The sequence below is a fragment of the Zosterops lateralis genome, assembly GCF_965231275.1.
Source record: "Zosterops lateralis genome assembly, chromosome: 6".
NCBI classification, from domain to species: Eukaryota; Metazoa; Chordata; class Aves; order Passeriformes; family Zosteropidae; genus Zosterops; species Zosterops lateralis.
In genome coordinates this window covers 30,734,680-30,760,127 of record NC_139761.1, presented here as the reverse complement: position 1 = coordinate 30,760,127, position 25,448 = coordinate 30,734,680, and the positions used below count along the sequence as shown (strand labels likewise).

At 35.6% G+C, this 25,448-nt stretch overlaps 1 protein-coding gene across 1 annotated transcript in view; it reads right to left on the bottom strand.

The window, feature by feature from the left end:
- Positions 1-6,799: 6,799 nt before the first annotated feature.
- The window catches only part of SPRED1 (sprouty related EVH1 domain containing 1), a 60,667-nt gene continuing 42,018 nt past the window's right edge, over positions 6,800-25,448 (bottom strand). Inside the window, exons 4-6 of the mRNA XM_083863444.1 lie at positions 24,541-24,590; positions 16,487-16,645; positions 6,800-11,937 (exon numbers count right to left, since the gene is read on the bottom strand). Coding sequence (XP_083719570.1) covers positions 11,278-11,937; positions 16,487-16,645; positions 24,541-24,590 — 869 coding nt within the window. The 3' untranslated portion in view covers positions 6,800-11,277. The remainder of the gene's footprint in view (positions 11,938-16,486; positions 16,646-24,540; positions 24,591-25,448) is intronic.

Here is a 25,448-nt window from a genome sequence, read left to right as displayed (position 1 = left end):
CTTTCTCCACTTTTGTAAGAAATCAAGGTAAGAGTGAACTGACAATCTTTTGAGGTCTTTAAAACTCTTGCTGTAGATATGTTATTGGTGAGTAACTCACTGTCCAAAATAGGAAGAACTCACTGAAAATTCTATTAGCATGTTGCTACCAGCCACATTTCAGTTGTTGTTTAAAGCCTAGTAAGTGACTATCCAAGCATGTCAGCAGCTGGGGAGATTACTGCAAGTAGAATTGATCTTTGAAGTCAGAGATATAGTTAAGCATTTACTGTGCCATGTACTGAGAACACGGAAGAAAAGATCATTGCGAGTCAACTGCAGCTGACGAGGTGCCATCCAATCATCCATGTAAATATGCAATCTGAAATTCCTCTTGGGCTGCATCACAGATGTCAAAGTTCCACCAAGTCCCGGCAGTGTGTTCACCAAATGCTCTGACAGCCAAGACTTTCATCTCAAGTGATGTTGTGATAGTATGTCAGTTGCTGTGTTTTTGCAGACATGAATCATTAATGATGTCAGCCTTTCCTAAATGACCTTTGCAACACGTGGGAGCAGTTCCATTTAAGTATTCTTACATCCAGTTGCCACACACAGAGTTTTAAACTGGGCATGCTTGAAGATCTTTTCTACAGTACAGTCATTGATTACACAAGGTGAGGTTTTTCACATATGCAAAATTTTTAGAATCCCAGAAGAGGTCCACACACAGCAGGACCTAGTTTGTCCATTTACAAATCTGTATCATTTTGATGTCTTGCAAGGGACAGTTCTTTAGCCAACAACTTGATAAGGAAGCCTACATTTTTAAAAGGTAGTTTGTGGATAAATGATAGTAACACAACCCATCACTGATTCAGTACATGCTGCCTATGAATCAAAGAGCAAGCCCAGGTGGTGTTCTGTCCAGGTCTATACTAAAACACTCCACTGTATTATCTTCTGATTGCCTCCTCTATGTAGGGAAAGGCTTCTATATCTTCCTCAGAAGATTAAAAGTAGATTCTCAAGTACCAACACTTAGGAAAAGAGTGAAAAAATATACAAATCAAGGGAGCAAGGACTTGCAATAAGCTGTTGCCTGGTGCAGGCAGCTTTGCACTCAAGATGTCACTGAAGCCTATCCCCAGGTTAAAGGTAACTTGTGTCTCATTCTTTGGCAGATATGTAGCCAATTGGGAATACATGCACTGGGCAAAGCACATTGTAAAGGTTAGTTCGGAAGAAACTGTTCTACATTATCTAGAAATATAAGAGTCAACTGGTTGAACATTTTCTAAATTATTCCAAGCAATAGCAACTATCGTAACAAATTGTTACAATATAGATCTGCACATGTTCTCACCCTACTTTCCCCTCTAGATGTAAATGTCTATGTTAAAGAAATTCAGAGGGCATGGAGATAACTGCTGCAGTGAAGGAGTTTCAGTAGATACATCTGGGCCACACATTGAGGCTGTGAAGTCAAAGTGAGTCTTACAGCTCCAGTGCCTTACAATCCTAACTCTGGTGCCAAAGGTATATTACTGCAAGATTGAGGAGTGATAGCATGGAAAACTACAACCAACATAACCACTCCCACCCTCCCTCAGCTTACTTCCCATCTTATGAGAGGAGTAGGGGATTTTTTGGCTGATCTTGAGGCAAAATCCTTCTACTTTCCTCACACTACTGTAAAGCCTCACAGCAGCACTTACCAAGAAATTATATGTATGATTAATGAACATTAGAGGAAAATATTATCAGTAGTGAGAACTGCCACCACACTCATGAATGTGAGGCCAGTTCAGAGGTACCAGGCTGAACAAATGAGGTCTGAGGGGAAAGCAAAATGTGACTGGTCTAAAGGGAAGAGAAAGTTTAGGCAATAATTGAGCATTTTTTTGGAGACACTGGTGGATTAATGGAGAGAAAAGCTACAGAGAGCATGAAGTCATCAAGGATAGTGCAGGAAGGACTTGAGTCATGATCAGCATGTTACTGAGTAAGCTGATGAGCCAGACTTACCACCTCAATGCTGGCTGGAGGTAAAATAGCAGGAATCCGTTGGCAGCAAGACATCCAACAAGCAAATGATGCAGTTCAGGTACTTTTGGATTTTCCAGAAACACAAAAAGGACCAAAGTTTTTAGAATATTTAATTTTTCTAAAATTCATAAGAGAGAAACAGGACTAAGAAATGTGAACTGGAAATTATATAGTTAAAATCTATTTTAGTAACCACTTCAGAAAAACGTCTGTCTAAAAACAGGATGATATTTGCATGCAGCAACATTACTTTGATTTTTTGGTAGTGGCATGAAGGGGAATGACTTAATCTTCTCAAGTCCCCACCCATCCTCTGGCTCCTAAGAACAGTTTAAATTTTGTAGTAGGTACAGGGTCCCAGATTCACTGACTAGCTGCCAGCTCTGCCTGTACTCACCCATGACCAGTCTCACCCTGCTGCTGATGCATCGGCCTGAGCAGATGTGTGTGCCTTCCAAATATACTGTGCAGTCATTTTTTTACCTAGCCTGGCTCAGGCCACAAATTCCAGCCAGGTTTTAGAGGTGCTTTTAAGATAGACTGGTAATCTGGAAAAGGTTTGGAAGTCTTGATTTTTTATTTTTTTTAAACTAAACTATCTTGAAGTTAGCAATTCTGTGAAAACATTTTTGTGCCAAAAGAGTATGTGAAGCAGCAGTTCAGTACTTATGCAAACACCTGTGAATATTTTTAAACTTACTAACACTTAGCTTTCCCTCTCACCTCAATACCATGCTAATACCTATTACTTATATTGAAAAGCCTTTGTTCATGAGATATATTCATACTTTAATGACAGTGAAAAACACTGAGTTATAATGATGACATGACGAAAATGACAATCCTTTGATAGTAACTTGAAATATTCAAGCATTAACAGTAGGATTTGCCTCAAAATTAGAGATCAGATTTAGCAGGCACAAAATCACATCTCTTATTCTGAAACTATCTTTCTTCTTCAAAATTCATAATTTTCTTGAAAAAACACAGAACTGTTGATGCAGTAAGTGAATCCTGGAGATCACCTAGTCCACTCTCAAATGCCCAAAGCAGGGTCAGCCTGAGCAGATTATCAGGGACCTGCCTTGGTGAGTTCTGAATGTCTCCGAGGATGGAGATTCATCCCTTCAGAACCACAACTTTAAAAATATAAGTTTAGTAATGTAGCTAACAGAGAAATCTGTGCAAGTCTGCCACAAACTAGAATTAATCAGAAGTCTGGATAGCACCACTATTTTAGAACTGTGTTGTTAATTGAAGTGTCTGGACAGCAGTCAACCTTTAATACCAATCAATTAGCTATTCATCTGCACAAATCCCAGACACACACCTTGTACAAAGAGGAGTGTTCTGTACTATGACTTGGCAGATTTCTGAGACACTGCCTATTATGGAAGAGCCAGGACCTTGACTGTATCACACTTTACTTAATCATTCAGATATACAAAAACGCTCAAAGGCTCTGGGGAAGTCAGAAACTGCATAGCTGTAATCAGAATGTTTGAAATTTCTTGCGAATGCTTCACCACTTGTCAACACATCCTGAAGAGATTAATTTCGTGAGCAGGACCCAGATGATGCTCCTCTTCCTCTTCTCCCCCTCTCTATTCCCATGATTCCACAGAGGTAATTTAACCTGTGTCCCACAGTGTACCTCTTTTCCTTGCAGGGATCACCATTCTCACATCTCCAGCAATTTCCAGGCTTCCAAGAACTAGCAGAAGACCACTAAGCCCAAGGCAACAGGAGGAGTTATTCAGCATTTTCATGAGAGAAGTAGCCCTGAAAGAAAAAGAGTTCTCTCCCTCCTAAGCCGCATTTTTAACACTTAGCTGTAGAGTCATGGAAAACAAGCACAGCTGGTGACTCAAGTGTCTCTAGTACTGTTGAAGGCCAACAATGACAGCCTTCCCAAAATAATTTGTTCCACCTTGTTGGTTTCAACATAGTTCCAACAACTGTTAAAATTATTTAACTCTATTACCAATGTGATTGCTAGGGCAAGAGAGCAAACCAAGGGTTGTTTAGAACTTCAGTGTTTTAATTTTCCTGCTCCCCTTGAAAAGAGTTGCCCAATAATGTTTTGCAGAATCCAGTCCATTACTCATCTTATAAACAATTAAATGCAAGTAGGCAAGAGACAAGAGAAAACTTATGTAAAACCATATTGGACTTGGAAAACAGTTCTTTGGATTGATCAGTCTGTGGCTGAATGCCCACCTAATGGAGACAACTTCTCAGCATTACCATATTCAAGAGTGATGCAGTATTTCAAACTCTTCTGAGGCTTGCAATATAAACTTTTAAATACTATTTATAATGGGCATTTAGTAATCAGCAGCTATCATAATCAGATGCACACATAGACTGTAAAAACTCTACATGCTGGCAGAGAAAGCTGAAGATGATTTCAGAACACACAGAAAGAAAAAGGGAACAAGTTATGGAGAAAAGATAGGACAGATCAAGTCACTGTAACACTTCCTTCGCTGGCAATATAGGCAACAAAAAAGCACCTAAGCACATTGTTGGGTACAAAGAGACAGCCAGCTCCAGCAAAGGCCAGTGATAACTGCTGACAGCAGCACTATATATTTGCACAACCCCTTTCTACTTCAGAAACAATATTCTCGTATTTTCAGCTTGAAAGTAGTTCACTACACCACTTGCTATTTACATGGGATACAAAATGGCAAGTTACTTACACATAGGGCTAGGAGGTGTCAGGTGTAAACAGACTTGTATTCTACAAATGTAGTACCGGAAGGAGAGAGCTCATAACAAGAATGGTTTGGCAGGTTGCAATATTGGAGTAAGGAAGATTAGCCCGTAACTCAAAGCCAGTTTTACATGCAACAGTAAGTTTAATCATCTTAACAGGCTTTCTTATAGCTACTTTTAGCACTGACCACAGAAACAGATTTGATTGATCAGTACTGGGTCTACATTTTGAAGGGTGTCTCCTCTTCTTTCAAACAGTTATTATTTGGTTAGCTTACTTACCCTGATTCATATTACTCATAATCAGAACGCAGAAGAGATTTTTGTTGGTGGTTTAAAAAATAAAAAAGCAGCAAATACCAAACATTAAATAATTGTTCCTGTGCATTACCTTGAACTGACATAGAAAATTGCATATTGCTAAAAACATCGGATATAATTTGGTGGGTACTGAGATGTGCCTAGAGTCTGCCAAACCACCACTTAGCTGAAATCACAATTAATCTGAGCAGCTTATTCTGTCAAAGACGTTTTCTCAAATATTCCCAAACCCCTCAAGTCAAGGCATGGATATCTCGGGATACAAGTTTCTTGAAGAACTGGCTTATTTTTTTTTCCTTTTCCTTCTAGGTAAAACCAAGTATTATAAGTGATTCACAATATGCATTACTCAAAGTGCAATTAAATCAAATCCCATTGTGTGCGTACACACACTGTCCAATCTCAAATTAAAGGTATAAAATGTGGATTGTTTTTTTATTTGTCATTCATTTACTTGTTATGTCTGTTTCCAAACTGTTAAATTACAGCTCAGTGTTCTCAAATTATGGAAGTGATGATACAATCCTACAGATTGAAGTCTTTCTGTTCTGGTACAGGATCCCATAGTGATCCATGACAATAAACCAAAAGATTCAGGAAACAGTGATACAAAAGGCTGAGTATTAATTGCTAAATGACTTAGATATTTTTGTGAATTCTCTTTAGAAACTGACCACCAGCTCTGTGAACTTCAGCAACTGAGTTTCACTCCGCTCTAAAGGAAAGAAGAACAAAAAGAACAAGAAACAAAAAGTCCCCAAAAAACCCACCACAACCCCCCCCCCAAAAAAAAAAAAAAGAAAAAAGAATGAGAAAAGATAACAAGAAAAAAAAGAACAATAACCCCTTAACTATCTTTTTTTTTTTCTTGTTCAAACCCAGAAGATTGTGCATTAACCGTGACATTGAGGTTGATTTATCCGAGATGTAACACTAGGTTTCTAAATTGTATGAAACCATGTTTCAATGCTGAACTACTTTCTCATATGCATTTTTCACATAGTTCTATCGTCTTCTCTACTAACTCCTCACCTTATTCGTCATTCAATTCATCTGTTTCATTTCTCTGGCAGAGGTGAATTTTCACATCATCAATTAAAAGCTCAAGTATCTATACTTAATAGTCCATGTAACATTTGCACCTGGCAATAAAAATTCTTCAAGTTAGCAACTGATCAAATGAACAGGGAGAATTACTTTATTGGCTGTAACCAATAATAAAGCATTTGTAAAACCTAGAGGCAAATACAATTCAATTTAAAATAATCTATCCTAAACCCTGACCACTGAACTTTCAAATTACGGTCTCACAGATTTCTACTTGTTCATTTTTCTTCATGGACTGATTAGTTTTACTTCTTTTTCTGGTGTATATCTTATTCTGTAACTCACACAAATTATATTCAGAATTATATTCAGAGATACGCATTTTTGTGGTGGGGTCAAGTGGGAACACAGATATATACATTTTATGTATATCAAGGAATCTTGACCTCAGCATAATGTCAACAAGTACTGCTGTGCATACAAAGCAAGCTGGTGTAAGCCCTTTTTTGTTTAAAACATTATAGTAACTCTTAAAAATGGTTCCTACAATGAAAGATGCTGGAGTTTGAAGGTAATACCTTCTATCTACTTCTTTTTATTCTGTTGAGCTGCAACATTTCATGTGCACTGTTCTGAGGAAACCCAACACAGAATGGAAAAACGTGTTATTTTTTTCATTTCAAGATAGTTTTAATCAGGTAATTACAGGAAAAAACATTGAAACAGTTTTTATGGTGTTATCTACTATGTCAACTTACAAGGATATGATGTATCCTTACAAGGATATTGATAACAAACCAGTTACAAATTTAAAGACATATTTACATTATATACTCAAAGTAACAAGCTATATTCATATCCTTTAAGCAAACCCATATGGAATGAGTTAATTAAATTATACATCATTTAGTAGACACAAATAGCAGTCGAGGTTTAATGGAAACAATATACACATGAGGCACTTTGAGGTCATTAGGGTGAAAAACAAATGGCACCAAGCAAAAGAAGGGAAATCATGTACAGCTTATACTGCAGCTTTAAACATGAAGGCTGCTTTTTCACCAAATGCTTTGATTTCTTTAACGAACCACAACTTTTGCAATTAAGGGAAACTTTTGGAGGAAAAAAATAAAACAGAATGAAAAAACCCAACAGCCCCCTCAACCCCTCTTTATACTTGTAAATGCACCAAAGTAAACGAGTTTTATCCACCCAGCTGCTGGACTAATAGTACCATAAGGCATATTTTTCAAGTTCTCGTTTTTGTTCTCAGCCAGCAATCCTGATCTTCATTTTACTAATATGAATGTATAGCTGTACTGGCTGCACATTGTGCAGAAAGCTTGGAAAAGATTTAAAGTCTAATTTAAACCTGGGCATTATTTACACAAGTGTTCAACATTATCCTCCAGGTACACAGGAACAGATCATTCTGAAAAGAACTCATCTAAAATGGGAATGTTATATTCCAACATGCACAATTAAGGCATTCTTCAAAATACCTTTGCTTCTCTAGAAGAAACTGTATTGGTTAAGACTGTTTGAAACATCTCTTCTATAAGCTCTTGAAGAGTTTTATGACATCATAAAACTCTCTTACTAAACAGTTACCATAATAATTGTAGATTACTATTAGATATTGCTTTAACCATGCACACAGCTGTAGGTATATCCTTCACAGCTACTGAATTCCATGTGTGAGAGCACACTCCCACCTCTGCATACTCACAATTTGATTTCTATCAGAAACCAAATGGCCAAATTCCCTCTGCATGAGCATCAGAACTCCATCACTTTGCTGCGGGAAGAACCTCCAGAGGGGAAATAAATAAAATAATCATTATAATAAAAAATAATACTAAAACCCCTTTCTTTTAAGCCCAGTGGCACAATCAAAAGAATTTTCATTTCATTTCTGGTTCTCATGCTTCTGTAACAGGCCATCACAACAATCTTAAACCTAACAAAACATATGGTTAAAAGATTTTTACTTCAGTATTAATGATGAAACTTAAGAGGCACGATGAGCTAAAGCATCCCAGTCAGATTGCAAATGCCTATTCCGTAAATTCATGCTACAGCATAACCCACTCGTGTACCTTGAGCCGTGCACAGGCGGTGACTGCGATGTCCTAAGGAGCTGTGCCCGAAGGCCGCCGAGCTTTCCCCGGCAGATGGTGCCCGAGCGCCGCTCTCTCTCCCTTAACTTCCCCCACTTTCAAGGGAAACAATTTTCACGGTAACCGAGGCTTCCAAAGAGCGAGGGACTTAATATTCAGTGACGGTTTCCAAAGGCTCGGGTCCCCTCCGAGCAACACAAAGCTCTGCTACTACATGCCTGACAAACTACAGCTCCGATGTTAAGGGCAAGGATTACAGATCAAGGAAGAAATTTCTCTATTTCCAAATGCTCAAGAAAGTACTTCAGAAGAGATAGGATGAATGCTACGTGCCGCCAAAATCAGAAGATGTATGGATGCAACAAGGTGTTTTGGAAGGGGTGTGCTGTATGTCACCTTCCACTGCTCATCTCCTAAAGGTAACAGTGGGTAAGATCCCCAGCACCAGAGAAGTACCCGGGCATGCCACTAACACCAATCCTTACGCAACCTCAGATCTTTGCACTGGTCTCTCAAACCCAGATCTTTGCCTGGTCTCTCAAACCAGGCAAGCTGGCTGACACTTGCAGCACAACAGGAACAAGCAAGCATGGGCCCAGTCAGTAACCATTTTTCAGACGATACAAGTCTTCAAAGAGAAAAGCAAAAGGTGAAAATATTTTAGCAGCAAAGTAGTTAAATGCAAGGTGAAAATATTAATGCACACATTTAATAAAAATATTAAAGTATATGTGTCATGTAAAATACAGTATAGGACCAGGAGTTTCACTATGCTGTATAGTGCTCAGAGGAAATTGCTAAAACTAATTTCTTTCTGAAGTATATATACAATATGATTATACAGCATTTTCTTATACAGCCAGCAAGTTCTTTTCTTAGGTTGTTCATACCTCTCCACCTTCAATTAGGAACCTAGCACTTACAAATATTAAATTCATCTTATTCATTAGCAAAACATCACCAGTTTTTAAAGTTGTTTTTAAAGTTAACAGTCTATTCTAGGCAACCAAGTTTAGCTGAAAATGCGTGAAGCATGAAAACCAACCAGAGTAGCAGCTTTCAAATACATCAAGAGTAAAATCCAAGACTGCTGCTACCACGTCATATTCTTGGACTTCAGCCATCCAATCAACTCTCAATAAAAAACTAGAAGCTCTTCCATAACTTCTGTAGTTATCAAGATATTTGTCGTCTTTTTCAATGTGAAATAATACTTTGAGATGATCTATGTACACAAGGTGGTCAATTCAAGCTGTAATATAAATATAAATGTTTTCTTTTAAAAAGTATTTTACAGACAGTTATATACATTTGCTCATTTTACTTCTGGGCTACAAAGGAAAATTAAGGGGTCTGATACATGCAGAAAAAATTACAGAAAATATACTGGAGAAATGTGTATGTGAGTGAAAAAAGTAAGTAATGCATTTTTTAGATTAAAATTATTTGGTTCTGTGTTTAATAACAAGGGTATACTAAAGACAATCTGTCCCACTCCAGCCAAGACGTCAAACAGGCATCTATGCTATGAATTATGACTGTTTTTATTGGTTTACAGGTTTTAAACAAGAATTATTCTTATTTCATAACACAGCACAACATGTAATGCTTTTAAAAATTCTCTGTAGGTTAATTGATTAATTCTTCCCTGAAAGTTAGACTGACTAAGTACAAAACCATAAGAAATACCATACACAAATATACCAGCACTCATACACATACAAACACACACACTCTCTTCTCTGGTCTCCCTCCCCAGCTTCGCCTTCACATTTCCCCAATTAAGAAGTTCACTCAGTTTTGCCTGGGCTGGAATTTATTTCTCAAGCTAAGTCTTTTGTTTTTCTTTTTGAACAAAACACACAGTACTTTTGTTCTTGCCCGTTCAAATTAGAAAAAGTTGTGGTTCAAAATAATGAAAACAATTTCACTTTTGTTATTAATCTTTTGTTTTAATCATAGTACTTGATAAACAGCTGAACAGGATCCTAGTTTAACAGAAGGATAAACAAGAACACTGATGACAATTTGTTACAACTGCCTTAATGTACCTTTTGCTTAATGAACATTTGAATATGCAAGAAAGTATTTTTGGAGGACACCCCAAAAGAAAACAACTTGCTGGTTGAACAACAGAAATGACGTCATTTTTGCTATTATGTTGAAATCAAAGTAATTTATATATAAAAATAAATGTTATGTTCTAACAAGAACATTTTAGACAATTACATCTGTGCTTAACAAAAAAATATTGGTCACTCAAGACTAGAATAATTAATATTTTAAACGTTTTTAGATTATCAGAATGCATGGATACAACTCAACACAAACTGTAGCTGAAGGGAACCAGGACTGAAAATACCAATTTGTCCATCTGGAATAAAAATGCAACTAAATTAACTATTTAAAATACTACCATGGAATGTGACAGTAGATATGGTCCATACCTACTATATCAGAGGGAAGGAAAGTTTAACATGTAATAATTCGTACCTTACACATTTAGTTAAATATAAACATTTGTTATTTATACATAAAGTTGCTTCCAAAAAACTATTAATAAGTGATTTAGTTGCACTTAAAATCATTTTCATTTCTCATTTGCTGAGTATTAACTTTTCTTAATCTTAAATCAACTGTCACTAGTGCACTTTTAGTTAAAATTTCCCCTCAGATAAGTTTTAATCCTTTTAAAAGAGCCCCCTCACCTAAACCATAAATGTACAAAGTGGCAAAAGTTAATCCCTTTTAGTATAATCATAGTTTATATACTCATTTTATAGCCAATAATAAGAACAGGCTTTCCTTTGCAAAATCTCCTTCACAACTCGCAACAAACGCCACGCACTCAAAGGAAATAGTTAGGCGTGGCTAGCACTTGTAAAATGCCAAGGTCTGACAAGTCTTGCTGCTTCCTCCACATCAAGCATCTCTTACGTGAAAGAAGATTCCCTTCAGCTTGCCAAAAAGCTTCCACAAATCCAAGTTAGATGCTTCCTGGAAACAAAGATTTTTCAGCTCTGTTTGGCACAAGACTGATTCATCCCGCAGCTTTATGCTTTCCTCCACAGCACCCACACACCTCACCACAGTGATGGCATGCTCTCAAGGGGAGGTAGCAGCACATACATGGAGCAATGAACGAGAGTGCCACCAGTGCTAACCAGCGTAAGCAGAACTTGTCATCACTAGTGTCACACGAGCAAGGATCAGAGAAATCTCCTTCAGAGTCTGACATGCAGTGATACAGCATGCTCTCTGCGCAAAGCATGCAACTAACTTGGTAGATACATCTTTTAATAGGATCTGGCGCATCTTGACATTTTCCTCTGCCATTATCTTCATGATTAAACCTTTCCTGGCAGTATATACAGCGGGATCGCTCACCATCCTCTTTTCTTCTTTTTGAGTTTTTAAATTTTGATGAGGAAGGCTGAGTTTTAAATACCACAGGACTCTTTGAGTCTTTCAGGGAATTCAACTTAGTTCCATCCCCACACGGGTATAAATAGTCAGATTTTTTACTGTCTGATTTAGAAAATGGTATATTTGAGTCTGCGTCATCCCTCTCCAGGTCATTCTTCCACATGTCAGGATGCCTGTAGTCTGCATAACGACGTATCAAAATGTCACGAGGGTTTATTCTGACAATTTCATCTTCGTCCTGAAAACTAACGTGTCTGAGTGATTTCGATGGGACCTGAAATGGCAAAGTAAGAGAAGTTTACTATGGTGGAGTCTTAAATTTACGTCCACCTACAGTGTAAAACATAGATTAGAAAACTAAAAAAACAAGACTTTTTTCTCTTGCTGCCTGAGGATAAAAAATTCAGATTATTTTCTCACTACTACAATTTACAAACATCCCTACCATAATGGTGTCTTCTGCAGGGTATTAGGTATGTGAGCTTTAGTATTCTTTCATGACTTTTTAGTGTCTCGTAAGAGCTTTTGGGTATTTTGGTATTGGCATAAAACTTGATGCTTCTCTGTGAATTATGCTTAAAATTAGAGTATTAACATCTTAAAGTGAAAATTAATCCCACAGATTAATTCTGCCTTCTGTGCTGATTTCATGTGATGAAATACTGCTTTAAGACTAACTGCCCAATATATTCACTATGGTGTTATCCAGGAGAAGCTTTCCTTAATTCCTGCTCTAAGTTTTCCTGCTCTCTCCAATTCATAACAAGAGTATTGAACACTGGCAACTTCTTATCAAAGCTGTGTTCTAGATAAGGATTTTGCAGTATGAAGAATAATAACATTCAGTATGATGATCAATCATTAACTGCATCTTCTGAATGCGTCTCTCCTTAGCTCATCTATAGCACTTAATTTGATTAGTTTAGGACACCAGCAGGCAAAGACCCAAGTACTTCTTAAATTCTCAGTTTGTAATGAACTGACCATAATTTAAGACCTTTTATTTCAAAAGGCAAGTAATAAGGAATGTGCTAAACATGTACAAAACCAGCAAAAAAATAAGATAAGAATTCTTGTTTATTCCATTTTACAATGAAAGGGTGTGAGGGCATAAAAAGTTGTCAAGGATGACAAAATTCAGAGAATCATCCAAACTGAAATACTGCAGCCCTTAGAAATCTAAGTGTAAGATAGTGGATTGCCACTAAATGTTACTGAAATCACATTATACTTGCAAGAAAACATGCAAATAATGACAGAGTAAAACTTTAGCATGTGTATAAAAAGTAGCTCCAGAAAATAGCAGAGAGTGTAGCAAAAAAGCAAGGGTCTCAGTATGCCCCAGTATTTCTACCTTACAGGCAGGCAATTATTTTCCTACACTGTAGGGCCATTATAATCAGAGCCAGATTATGAGTGGGCTTCAAGTCAAATTCTGCCTTTTTCTCTGTCAAGTGCACAGCCTGTAAACGGTCTCTTAGAAAAGACAAAAAAACCCCCTCCCCTTCCTAACCTATTAGTCTTAAAAATTCTTCCAGAATCATAAATCATATAGGAATAATCTTTGGCATCAGTGTTGTTGCTTTGAGAGGGTTTACCTTATTAGTACTCAAATTAATGAGAATTAATGTGTCAGCATTCCATAGTCAAGTACAACAATTGAACTGCATGTTTCTAATCTGTTGCAGTGTGTGAAACTGAAGATGATGTTTCAGGTTAAAACACTTCTATGTCACTTTGCATTTGTCTATGTTCCTACTGATCTGAAGTCTGCATGTCCTGGTTTTGGGGTAGGAGACAGAGAAGGGAAAAGGGAAGGCAGCTGGAAAAGAGGAAGGAAGAACTTCTTAAAATATGCTATCTTCTGATTATGTAAGAATATCTGTAGCCTGCTCTAACCACCACTTCCCTGCTCAACAATCCTTGTGTGATGAGTACAGAACTGTAATTAGAGATGCTTTGCCCTGGGACTTTCAACTGGAGTACTCTAACAAGAACAATTTTTTTTTCCTTGGCTCCAAGCCACATAGCTGAACTTCCACAAGGCTTCAAGGATACAGGGAGAAGAAAGGTTATACCCCATTCAGCTAACATTGCTTCTCTTCCATACTTAACTGGGTTCCTATGCAAGCAGTTAGGCTTCCCCTTTGCTTATAAAAGCAGACTGCTTCTCAGCCCTATTCTGTTTTCAAACAAGAGAAAGAATCTACTGTTTAGCAAAAATAACTAACTATGGCTAATTGCCTTATTTGAACATTTTACAGCATAAATTTAAGGAAAAAAAAGTGCAAAAGTAATTAGAATTTCATATGTTACAGGCATAAAGGATCCTTACCCCATGGTCCACATAGAATATTATGCATGCACTTAAGACAGTAAATAAAACCCATTGAAAAAAAATCTTGAAAACCTTAACACAGAAAAAATCCACCCTCAACCTCCCATTGCCCAGACAGCTAATAGCCATTAAAGATCACTACAAATACTAACGACTGTAGAATCTGACCTCTCCTCAGCCTTTGAAGGCTTTTTATTTATTTGAGCAGAACACACCACATACATAGAACTCTTATTTTTTTAAGTCTTGAGCCCAACACCTAAAAATGCATAACTGGCATGTTACAAATAAGGCACCACTACATTCTTTATGGCACTGATATTGTGAAATATTTTTTGAGCAGAAAACGCTGAAAAAAAGGCAAACTAGAGAAATGCTGGAAAGAGCTTACTCATTGGGTATTAAATAGGACCTCTGTGAATTCATGAAGTACATGAAAACTTATGAACAATTCACAACCCAAATTGAGATAGGCAGAAATAGCAGCAAAATTTAATGAGAATAATGCACTCAGTCCTCTAAACAGCCAAAATTAAAACTCAGTACAACTGTCATCTATGTGAAGCTGAAACAGGAAGGGAGGAAGAATCTTACAGCAAACTGAAATTCCACAGAGAATCTGATTCTGAACACGGTTAGCCAAATGGAAATTAGGCAGAAAATTTTTGTTGATGCAACTGAACCCACAAGTATCTCATCTTACTTGAAGGAGTGCACCTTTAAACAAGGCACAGCCACTTCCTGGGTACTGTAGCCTTTGGTGCTTCTCCTCAAAGAGATACACTTGACTTTGCTCACCTTGCAAGTCTCAATATGAAGACACCAGCAGCTGCCTACATAATTGCAAAGTACTAAGTTTAACATACTTCTTTTATCCATGTATCAGAAGCTGGAAAGCTGAAGGACTTGAGTAGCTGAAGGACTTGAGTATTTTTTTACTAACAGGCAAAATATTACAGGTAAAATCTGAATTGTCGTTAATCACTTCTTTAGTTGGAGCATGTACTTGTTGAGCTACTCAACTTATGAGCACACTCTTAAGTAAGAGTGTTCAAAGTTATTTACACAAAATTGAAACAAACCCAGTAATTAGCTCAAGGTCTGCTGTGCCACCTGGTCACATGTATGGAGTTTAGGAGAGCCAGTGCAGTGTGTGCATGTACAGAATGTGAGGTTTTGGTGACCTGTCTATGTTCTAAATCTGTGTCCCACAACACCATGCAAAAAGCAGAGAGTGTCTGTTGCTTGCAGGTGGTGCTACAATATGAGAAGAATATTTTAAAGAATATCTACTTAAATTTTCATGGAATCACCCATAACTTCCTTTTCAAGAATTGAATTCTAACATTGTCATTTGAAAGAAATTTCTATTTAATTTCTATCAGACAGATACAGACCAATCAGTTTAACACAACCTAAATTATCACTTTCTCAGTAGTTGATTTTATACATGCTTTTAAAACATACAGGTATTTTAGGCTGCTGCACTTTTCATTACAATGCTGGGAAGACTAACAGGATATACATCACCGGTTACTGTAGCCATTAAATATTAGCTGCAATGACCTAATCATCCATCATGTCTATTCTAAAAATGTATTTACAATTCTCTTTGCAAGTAAATGGGAAGAGGGAAAAATACGTACCTTAACAGAAACAAAAATCTGAAGTGACTTATACAAAGAGATAATTGGAATTGATCAATGATTAAAATCAAAAGTTAATAATTTTAAGCTTCTTAGTTCTCCAAATAACACTGCTTGCTTCTTTCGCCCAACAAAGCAGCTTAAGAGTAGCCAATGTAAGACTTCAGTACAATTGTATTTTTCTCTGCAAAAATTACTGAGGGCACTAAAAAGCTTTATTTCAAGCAGCAGAAATATTTTTTGTAAGTCTTCAGAACTACTAGAACTTGCATTCTGCCTTGACTTCTGTTATTTAGCATATTCTAAAAGCTTCCCATGTCTTTGGTTCTAGACGTAAGACCATCAAATTAATTATAATCCAATTTATTGAGACTACTTCTACAATCTACAATAACTGTCAGTTCTTTATGCTTTAGAAAAAAAGAAAAATGAATAGTGCTAAAGAAAAAGCTGTACCAATGGCTAAATACTTTTCATATATAACAGATATATATATATTTTCCTTTCTGCACCAAAACAGAGTCCTTCAGTTTAAATACGCATTTAGAAAGCATAAACAATGTTTCAATAAAATATACTTAGCAGAAGTGCCCTACTGTACAATGCATCCAAGATATCAATTTTAAAGATACTTTTCAATATTTCTAAGCAAAACAGTATTGATATACATTTAACCAAGATTGAGCTAATGCCCGATTAACATTTTCTAAAACAAACAGCTTTTTAAGGCTGCAGATACTGAAATCTGCAATATAAAAACAGACTTCAAAAAAATTAGAGATTTATTAATGAAGTAAAGCAAGCAAAATAAGGACTGCTTCTTCTACGAGTATTCTTACCTGGTTAGGTTGGCTAGGAAAACAGGCTCTCCTGGTGTTGAAATCCTCAAATGTTGAAGGCCTTAAATTTGCGCTGTTGTAAGTTTCACTGGTTACTACAGTTTCATGTTGAAAAAGGTGATCTTTCATTAATGAACCTGATGTATTTTCTTGAGCAGTCTAGAACACATAAGAACTCCCTTGAAATGATTTTTCCATTTATATAAAAACATCGCCAAACCTAACAAGTTCATACATAAATGTGTTAATATTCTATATAATATGTTAGAGGTATCTATAAATACAAGTATTCTTAAATGCACATTTTTAAAGCATTTCAAAGTAGACAAGTATATTCTTTATTTTGAGTCAGCCTTGATAAATACAGAATTTCTCTGCAGACAGTACACAACTTAGGCACTAGACATACATGCCTTTGAAATACAGTAGCCAAATCAGACTTCTTTAAGGAAGCAGAGATTAACCTGTCTCTGAGATGATGTTTTCTCTAACTACCCATGAGGCTGCCAGTATTTACAAAAACACAATTGGAGAAAAAAAATAAATTCTGAGACTAATAAGGAAAAGCTAGTCAGATCTCTTAATAAATTAAAAGCAAAATCAACTGGAAAGGAAGAGGGAGTAATTTTTAACCTATACTGGCTCAATTAAAATATTCAATTGCAGCAAGTGTGCATTAAACACATAATGACTGTCTTTTTGCAATTAAAGTTGTATCAGGCAATTTGATACAGAAGTGGGACCACAAAGCAAAATATGAGGAGATAGCTGCAGGACCTGTGCCATTCAGAAGGAAGAGGAAGTATGTTTGGGTGGAATACTGGCTTGTAAGATGATCCAATTTCTGAAATGAATTGAAAAATAAACAGTTTTCATTCTTTAAGCTTCATTGACTGGGGCACACTTAGGATACAGCAGAGAATTTTGACACAAATTCCACTGGGTTGCTAAAAATGTACTGTATGTTTTGTTTGCTTTGAGGGATGCTGTAAAGTTAACTGGCTGTCATCATGGATAGCACTGATAAAATTCTGGCATCATCAAGCTTCCAGCAATGAGAATGTTTCAGCTTTATTATAAGGATTTGTATGTATCAAGAAAACATTTAGAGGAAAAGAATAAAAATACTACAGAAAAATACTGAGGCAGAGGCAAACCTAAAGTTTTGGCAAGTTAAGTATTAACTTGGAATCATTAGTTTTCACTCATCAAAATACTTAAGCAACTCATTCCAGGATTACATTAGCACCTCACATACATAAAACCCTAATGTATCAAGTTCTAAGACATCTAGATAATATGAAGTAGTTGGTCTGTAGCTGATTTTGTAGGAGAAAATCATCACCTCTCTAAGAATTTATATACTGTTTCAGAAGCACCATGTGGGAAAACATTAAATTTAGTAATTAATTCATGATCAGTGTCATTAATACTAGAGAGCGTACACCCCCAGAAAGACAAAAAAAAGCTCAATCAGGTTAAAGTTCCCCTGAAAAATTTTGAAGACAGGCAAAATGTCAAAAAGAACTTATATTTGCAGATCCTTGAGCATGACACCACAACAAAGTAATTGACCCTGTTATTGTCAAAATTAAATTCTAAAAGAGTTAAAAGTCTAAAAGAATTATTGGAATAACTGACTGACAACAATTAGACTTCATATATGTATACTTATTTTAAGAGCAAAAAGCATCAAATAGCAGTGCAATAGCAAATATCTTCATAGCAGGAGGTACTCCTGGAGGTACATTGGCCAATGATATAAAAAGTTTCCAAAACAGTGGCTCAAACCACAGAAGAGCTGTATGCAAAATGAAGAAGAAATGCCTACAACCATTTTTGGTCTGAGCAATGTTTAAAATGACTACAAGCATTTAAGCTAACAGCTAGAAGCCATTTTACAGAAACCACAGTGATAAGCATCCCCTTTCCCCTTCCCCTGGTTATTATAAATTTGAGTAGTCTAGGGAGAAGGAAGCAAGCTGCAAGAAACTTCTACTCCTTCCTTGCCAGGGAAAAAAGCACATACTACACACAAGCCAGTCTTTATCCCTGGGTGAGATTTGCAGCAGCCTGCATTATTTCCTGTCCCTGCAGGTGATTCACACTTTTCTTCTTTAAAAATAAACTATCTACACTTTGGAGCAAAAAGGACACATGCACATACACAGGCAGACACAAGTACTTCTCTTGGCAGTCAAGGAGGACACAGGCACAGGTCATCTCTAACTGCATTAACTAGCAGTGCCAGATGATGTACAAAATCCAAACCTTAATCTTAAAGCAAACCTTTGTGCCCTATACACAGCAATTATCAAAGAATGCTTTTAGAAAATTCCAACAGATACCACAATTCAAACTAATTGACTTCAAGGACAAATTTTGGGGTGGCAGCAGACAGAGAAAAAGGATGGAACCTTTTGTAAGGCAAGAACTTGCCAGACAGCATTTCTGAAAGCACAGTGCTCAGCTTACCAACCTATACACTACAGCTAAGTGGACACAGACTAACTTCTGGTATTAAAATGAAAAACAATCATGTCAGTTCTTTAGCCAATGAATACTCACTATGTCAAATTACAGAAATGCCAGATGAACATGCTGAACTCTCTGCTTCTAATTAAACTGTAGTTTAGATACAGTCAAACCACATTTATTAGTATCCAAAAACCTTTTCCTTGGACAACACTTCCTGCTCCAAAGTGATGTTTTATTACAACACCTGAAAATCCACATTTATAATGGAAACACTGACAATCTGAAATAGGAAGCCCTAGAAACAAAAATGGTATTGTGTTGAAAATGCATTTAAGTAAGAAGCAAACATATAAAGTTTTCCACAAGAACACATACAGAACAAATATACAGAGTATCACACACTAACACAGATGCACACATTCTCCTTTTCTACTGTCCAAAGCAATTACACCGCCCACATTCAATATTCTTTAACCACAGCCTGCAAAGTACAGTACTGGCATAGGTTATTCAGTATCATCTGTAAAGTAACCTACGCCAGTTTTTAATGCACAACGGAAATCTGGTTTGCTCCCAGCTGCTGGTATAATAATTACTGTCCTATGGTTGCTAAGAGATACTCTCAATTTTTTTCCAAGACTACTAAAACATTTCTGTGCGCACAAGCAAAAGGATGCTGGGTAAAGCAATAAAATGACTCCAGCTGTAGCTCTCCAGCAGAATTCAAAGCCAGATGACAGCTGTAGAGAAAATGAAAACCAGACTGAGCTTCTCTTGTTCTTCAAATTTTCTCTTCTTACTTCTCCCAGTTTGCCAGAGTTAAGTCTGGGAGAGAATTCAACATTGTTCTGCAAACATTGTTAAAAATGTTCTCCTCTAAGTAAGTTTAATGATTACACAGAAGGATGGACGAGAGACCACATTTCCACTGCATCCCAGTGCTTGCATTTACTTCCCATGAGGCCTGAGGCCTGAAAATCTGCTGTTTGATGCAAACAACACAAGAAATGTTTAAAAGTCTTTTCCTTAATTTTTCAATACTGAATAAATGACACATGTTTCAAAAACATCTGAATGACTTCCTTGTGCTTTGGCTGTTTCTGAGACTGATGGAGCAATATATTTGGCAAAGAAACTCTATTATTTTCAGGTATGTGTTTCTGACATAGGCTAAAATATTACCTAGATTACTCTGAAGATTTCATACAGTTTAAACTAAAAAATAAGACATTTGACATGCCTCTTTCTTCAAAGGCTTTTCCACCTGGATATTTAGAGAACACTACATGTAAAGAGGCTGCTTGGAACACTGGTGAGGAAAAAAATATAATTCCTCCTCTTTTTTATATACAACTTCAACAAAAAAATGCTTAATAAACCAAAATGATTTAGCACAATATATTAATAGATTTATTTGAAATTGATAATATGAATTAGTATTACTTTTAGTTTTAAGAACTGGACCTAAGCAATTTATTAACTGCACTAAATATTTCTAATCTTTATTGTTTTACCATGTAGTACTGTCTTATCCGTAAAACAAGTGTGTCAAGGGTAAATTATTTCACATTTCCTTACAAGTCATAATGTTGTTTTTGTAAAATAAAACTTCTGCAAACATTTTGTTAGAGACAAAATAAATTGAGTGGTCATTAAAGGCCCTTATGAAGAGGTCACTAAATAGTGTATTTACAGAGCAGCACATGAACAATTAATGTCTTCCCTGCCTGCACCAAAACCACTTAAGATGCATGTAAGTTGCAGGCCTTTCCCCCTTCCTATTCACAAAAAGTCCAACGTACTTACTTCCGAAAAAACAAGCCAAACTTTTTATTTTCTGCTTACAATTTATCAGTCTACAGTTTTCTTTTGCCAGTAGTAAGAAACTCAAAAGCATAAGTGATCCAACTCCTATTACTTCAAAACTATTAAAATGTATTGGTAGCCTATAAATAACATCAGTATGGCTGAATCAACAAAAACTGAAAGAAATTGAAGCTCAACTATTCTGTTTTTCACCTCACAAAAGCAAGACCCCACAAAAATAACTTTAAATGTATGAACTCGAGATTTCATTTAGATTTACTTTTAAGGACTTTTTTTTTTAGTTAAGCTAGGTGAGTTTTAGAGCATGAAGTTTATATTTGATAGAGGAAAAGAACCTGAGCCAATCTTGTAACAAACAAGCAAACTGACTTACACAAGCTGCTCACTTACTACATTCAAAATGCAAGGTTTTATACCAAAAACATCTAAACTTCCTAACAAAACAAATTCCCAATGTATATTTCCATGTAAGGACATACTCTTTTCCAGTTTCCATTTACCAACATTATAGGAAGTCAGATAGCTCTGCCTTAACTCATTTGTGTATTTCTGTTTGAAATTAATCTAGTAAGAACAGGGCTTATTTGATGATATGAAAAATTTGCATCTAATAAGTTAATTAAACAACTAAAAATAATCGCAATAATTTAAGCAACCATGAAAACCTGTAAGCGATAATATTCTTTTAATACTAGGATTTTAACATTATTTGTAAACAACAGAGAAACTAAAGAAACTATCATGAAGCTATGTCTTCTTAAAATGATAAATTTCATCTTCACAAAAAGACCGCTTTGTCTGGGATATTTTATTTACAAAATGTAAATTAAAAAATAAAAAAAAATTTAAGGAACCAAAGTATAATATAGCAAGCCAATTGCTAACCTAGAAGGCACAAGACTAGAGTTCAGTTTTTGGGTTTACATTTAAGATATGCACATACAACTTTTGGACAATCACTATTTTGCTAACTACTTCTATAAAATGTGATAATACTTATTACAAGGAAGTACTGAGATTTCACATTGAGATGATAATTTTTGATCTTCTTTGGATCATTTTATTTGCTCTCTTTAGCACCAACTATAACTAGCCAGTAAAATAACTTATGAAGCAAGTTTAGCTTTATCAAGTCATCATTAAAAAAACAAAAACAAGCCACTGTTAATGAAATTTCTGTACAAACTAAGTACTATATTTATATTTCAAATGTACACTAAATATAGGATTCCTGCTGTGTAAGATGACTAGAACAGTATAGGAAAAACTACTCTTTAATATTCTATCCACACTCCAAAATGCCCTTGCATAGATATACTCCAAAACATACTCAAAAATACTGATAGAGACCTTGGAAAACAGCTTATAAAATAAACAGGGAAACAAAAAAATCATTAAGCCTTTTAAACTACATAGACTTGGCAAGAAGTAGGCGACAAGTCAATGTGATTCTTCAAATACTCAATACATTATCTTTAAAGAACTATGATCTTATCAAGTTAAAAAGACCCTGGGGTATCCAGTTTTACTTATGAGAGTATCAATCTTGGAAGAGGAAGGAATTAATAATTTGAGAAAGAATGCGGACTATTTGGCATTTCAAAGGTATTCTTGGAGATTAGACCTGATGCTTGTTAACTAAAATGGTGTAGCTTTTCTACACTCATGTTTGTAACCCCATAATTAGAGCTTTGTTATTGATAAATTAAACCTAGTTTAGATGAAGCATAGCTAAACCAGGGTGGATTCAGTTTTCTCTGCATTCTGTTTTTTTTTCCTCCCTTCTGGTATTATGCTAGTATCACTTCTTTTACTTTGGTGTGCAGAGATATGGTAAGAGATATTGTCTAGCTTTTTTGTTTCTAGAAAACGGGACATCAATTCACAGCACAAATCCACAGTTAAGCAAAGTCGATTGTGATGAAGTCATTAAATATGTTTTCCCATCTAGAATGTAAAAGATAGTTTTGCCAGCAGTTTGTACCACACAAGATTGTTTGTACCTGTAATATATATAGTGTGTGATTGCATATATAAAATCTGGTTTATAGACATTTAAAAAAAATACATACATTTGTTTTTAAAAATGGAATATAAAGTAAACCTAGATTTACATATGTAAATAGGTAATATATTGATATTCACACATATATAGAATAGATGTTGTAAATACACTTTTCTCCACTTTCGCAATAAAAAATTTGTAACTATAACAAATCTCAGATATTTTCCTCAATTTTGGCATCCTTATATAGAAATGTAATAAGTAGGCAGCAAAATCAAGAGGTAATTGGTTTGTGCTAATCTCACTAGGCCTGTAGAAACTGTTGAATTATTTATCCTTGCAGCAAAGCATGTTTAAGCAAGTCCTTTAAGAGCTGATTAAGGACAGCATTAACTTTGACAGCATTAACGTTTCCTTCACCCTGTCAAAATCTCATTTTTTTAAAAATCTGAAATATCTAATATTTATAGCAATTTTACTTTCAAGTGCCTTAAAAAAAAAAAAAAAAGCACTGCAAACAAAGAATAACATGTTGTTACATAGGCAACACTTACACAAAGAAATATATTTCTTTTACCATAAAATGAAAAGATATCAGGAGACTTCTGAATTGCCACTGCATTGCAGTATCCTTTCTAAATACTTGACTCTCAGTCTCCTATCATAGTACCTTCAAAGTCAGTTGCTAATTTTCTTGATTTTGTGTTCTAGAGGTTCTATGCTGGATCTAATTACACTGATACAGGATTATCATTGCATAAGTGACAAGACTCTTTCCCAGAAGAAATCACTTAGCAACAATATCAGTTTTCTGAATAGTCACCAAGACCCCTGAGTCAACTTGTTTCTTTACCATCTTCATATTAATTTAAATTTCTGCACTCTGAAAACTAAATATATGTGTGAATGAAGACATAGGTTTCCCTAAAACCATAAATAAGAAGGAAAAATTACAAGCATACATAGACACAAATAGGATTTACTCAGCTATATTATAGTTATTTACTCTGTGTGTGTGAATATATCTCCGTAATATTTTTTATACTGGCTTTTTAATTACATAGATTCTGGGATATTACCAGGCAGTGCTAGGCAACAGTGTTACAGTACTTATGGTATATGCTATGGTATACATGTAAAGCAACTCTGAAGCATGGTTGGACATAAATTTTTATTTTTTAAGCCATTATGACCTACAGAAATTGAATAGTGCAAAAAAGGATGAATAAAAACTTGAATCTCAACAAGCAACTACTTTATCTTCAGTGTGCTTTTAAAAATTGTCTCAACTTCTGTCTTTCTTTGTACTAGACTCTCTTAGCCATGGGCTCAGCATCTTTTCAACTTTAACCATTTATATTAGGAGTGCTTTATCACTGCAAAGTGAAATCTAAGAAAACAAACAGGATGTATATAAGTAAAAAGATTCTTCATTCCTCTATTTTCTGTTTCCCAGAAGAACAGTTCATATTTCAGTAAGATCAAAGAGGACATATAACTTGAACAGGCATTTTAAACTTAAAAATTAAACCTAGGATACTTAATGATCCTATGGATTAAATAATAACTACTTTGTTTAGTACAGACAATATTATAAGTCTTCTAGTTAATTCTTCTGGAACTTATTTCATTAAACTGAATTTTGCTATTGCTCTTATTTTGCTTATTCTCATTAATGAGAGCAGAATCTGTTCAGTACGTTTGTAAAAGAAAAAATGCACAATTGATTAAAAAATTTACTCACCTGAAAGCAGTCTTCCGCCACTTCAACATCATTTTGGGAGGGTGGATAACCTTCATATAAAGAACAAAACATAGACATGGTTATTTTCTTCGTATTTACTGCTTACTGCTTCCAGTAATCCACACCATCTCCCAATATTTAGCGATGATGATATAAATATTCTTGCTTACTTTTTTAACTTAATAGATCACTGCATTTCAAGTTGATTTAGTAAGCATAATTCCTTTCTACACACTCTGCATTTTCTATACTAAGTATTCCTAGCCACACTCCTCTCTCTCGTTCCCACCTTCCTTATAAAAGCATTTTCAAAGTGTCATCAGCAGTCAGAAGCAAACAAGTATATTCCTTTTAATACGTAGCATTTTGAAAATTGAAGGCATTTGGTTGGCATGAATGCACACTGTGTTGTATTTTGCTATAAATTGGCAGAAATTGAAACTGTGAGACCCTAAGAGAAAAAAAGGACTCTCATGCTCTCTAATGATTTGTCTTGAAGGGATATGGATCATACCAACACAATTCCAAAGCAGTCATTACAGTATGTCAAAAAGCATTTCCCTTCAGAAACATGCTCCTCCCTTTTGTGTAACACACACAAAATCCCTGAAGTTACTTTTTACAAGTGTGAAAGAGATGTTCTTTCAATTCAGTAGACACCTGTTCTCAGAATCTAGGCTTGATGATAACCTTCAGTTTGCTCACTGGTTTCCATTAATTCAGTGAAGCTCTGGAACCAGTTGGCCATACTGCTGAGTAAATTCTTCTTCTGTTCCCAAAAAACCTGTCCTTAGAACTACACTGTCAGCTGTTAGTAAAAAATAAAACTATTAACTGAAAGCATGTGCAGATAAAGAGAGAACTCAACAGGTCACAAATCATTCAACTTCCCAGCTTATCCTACAAGA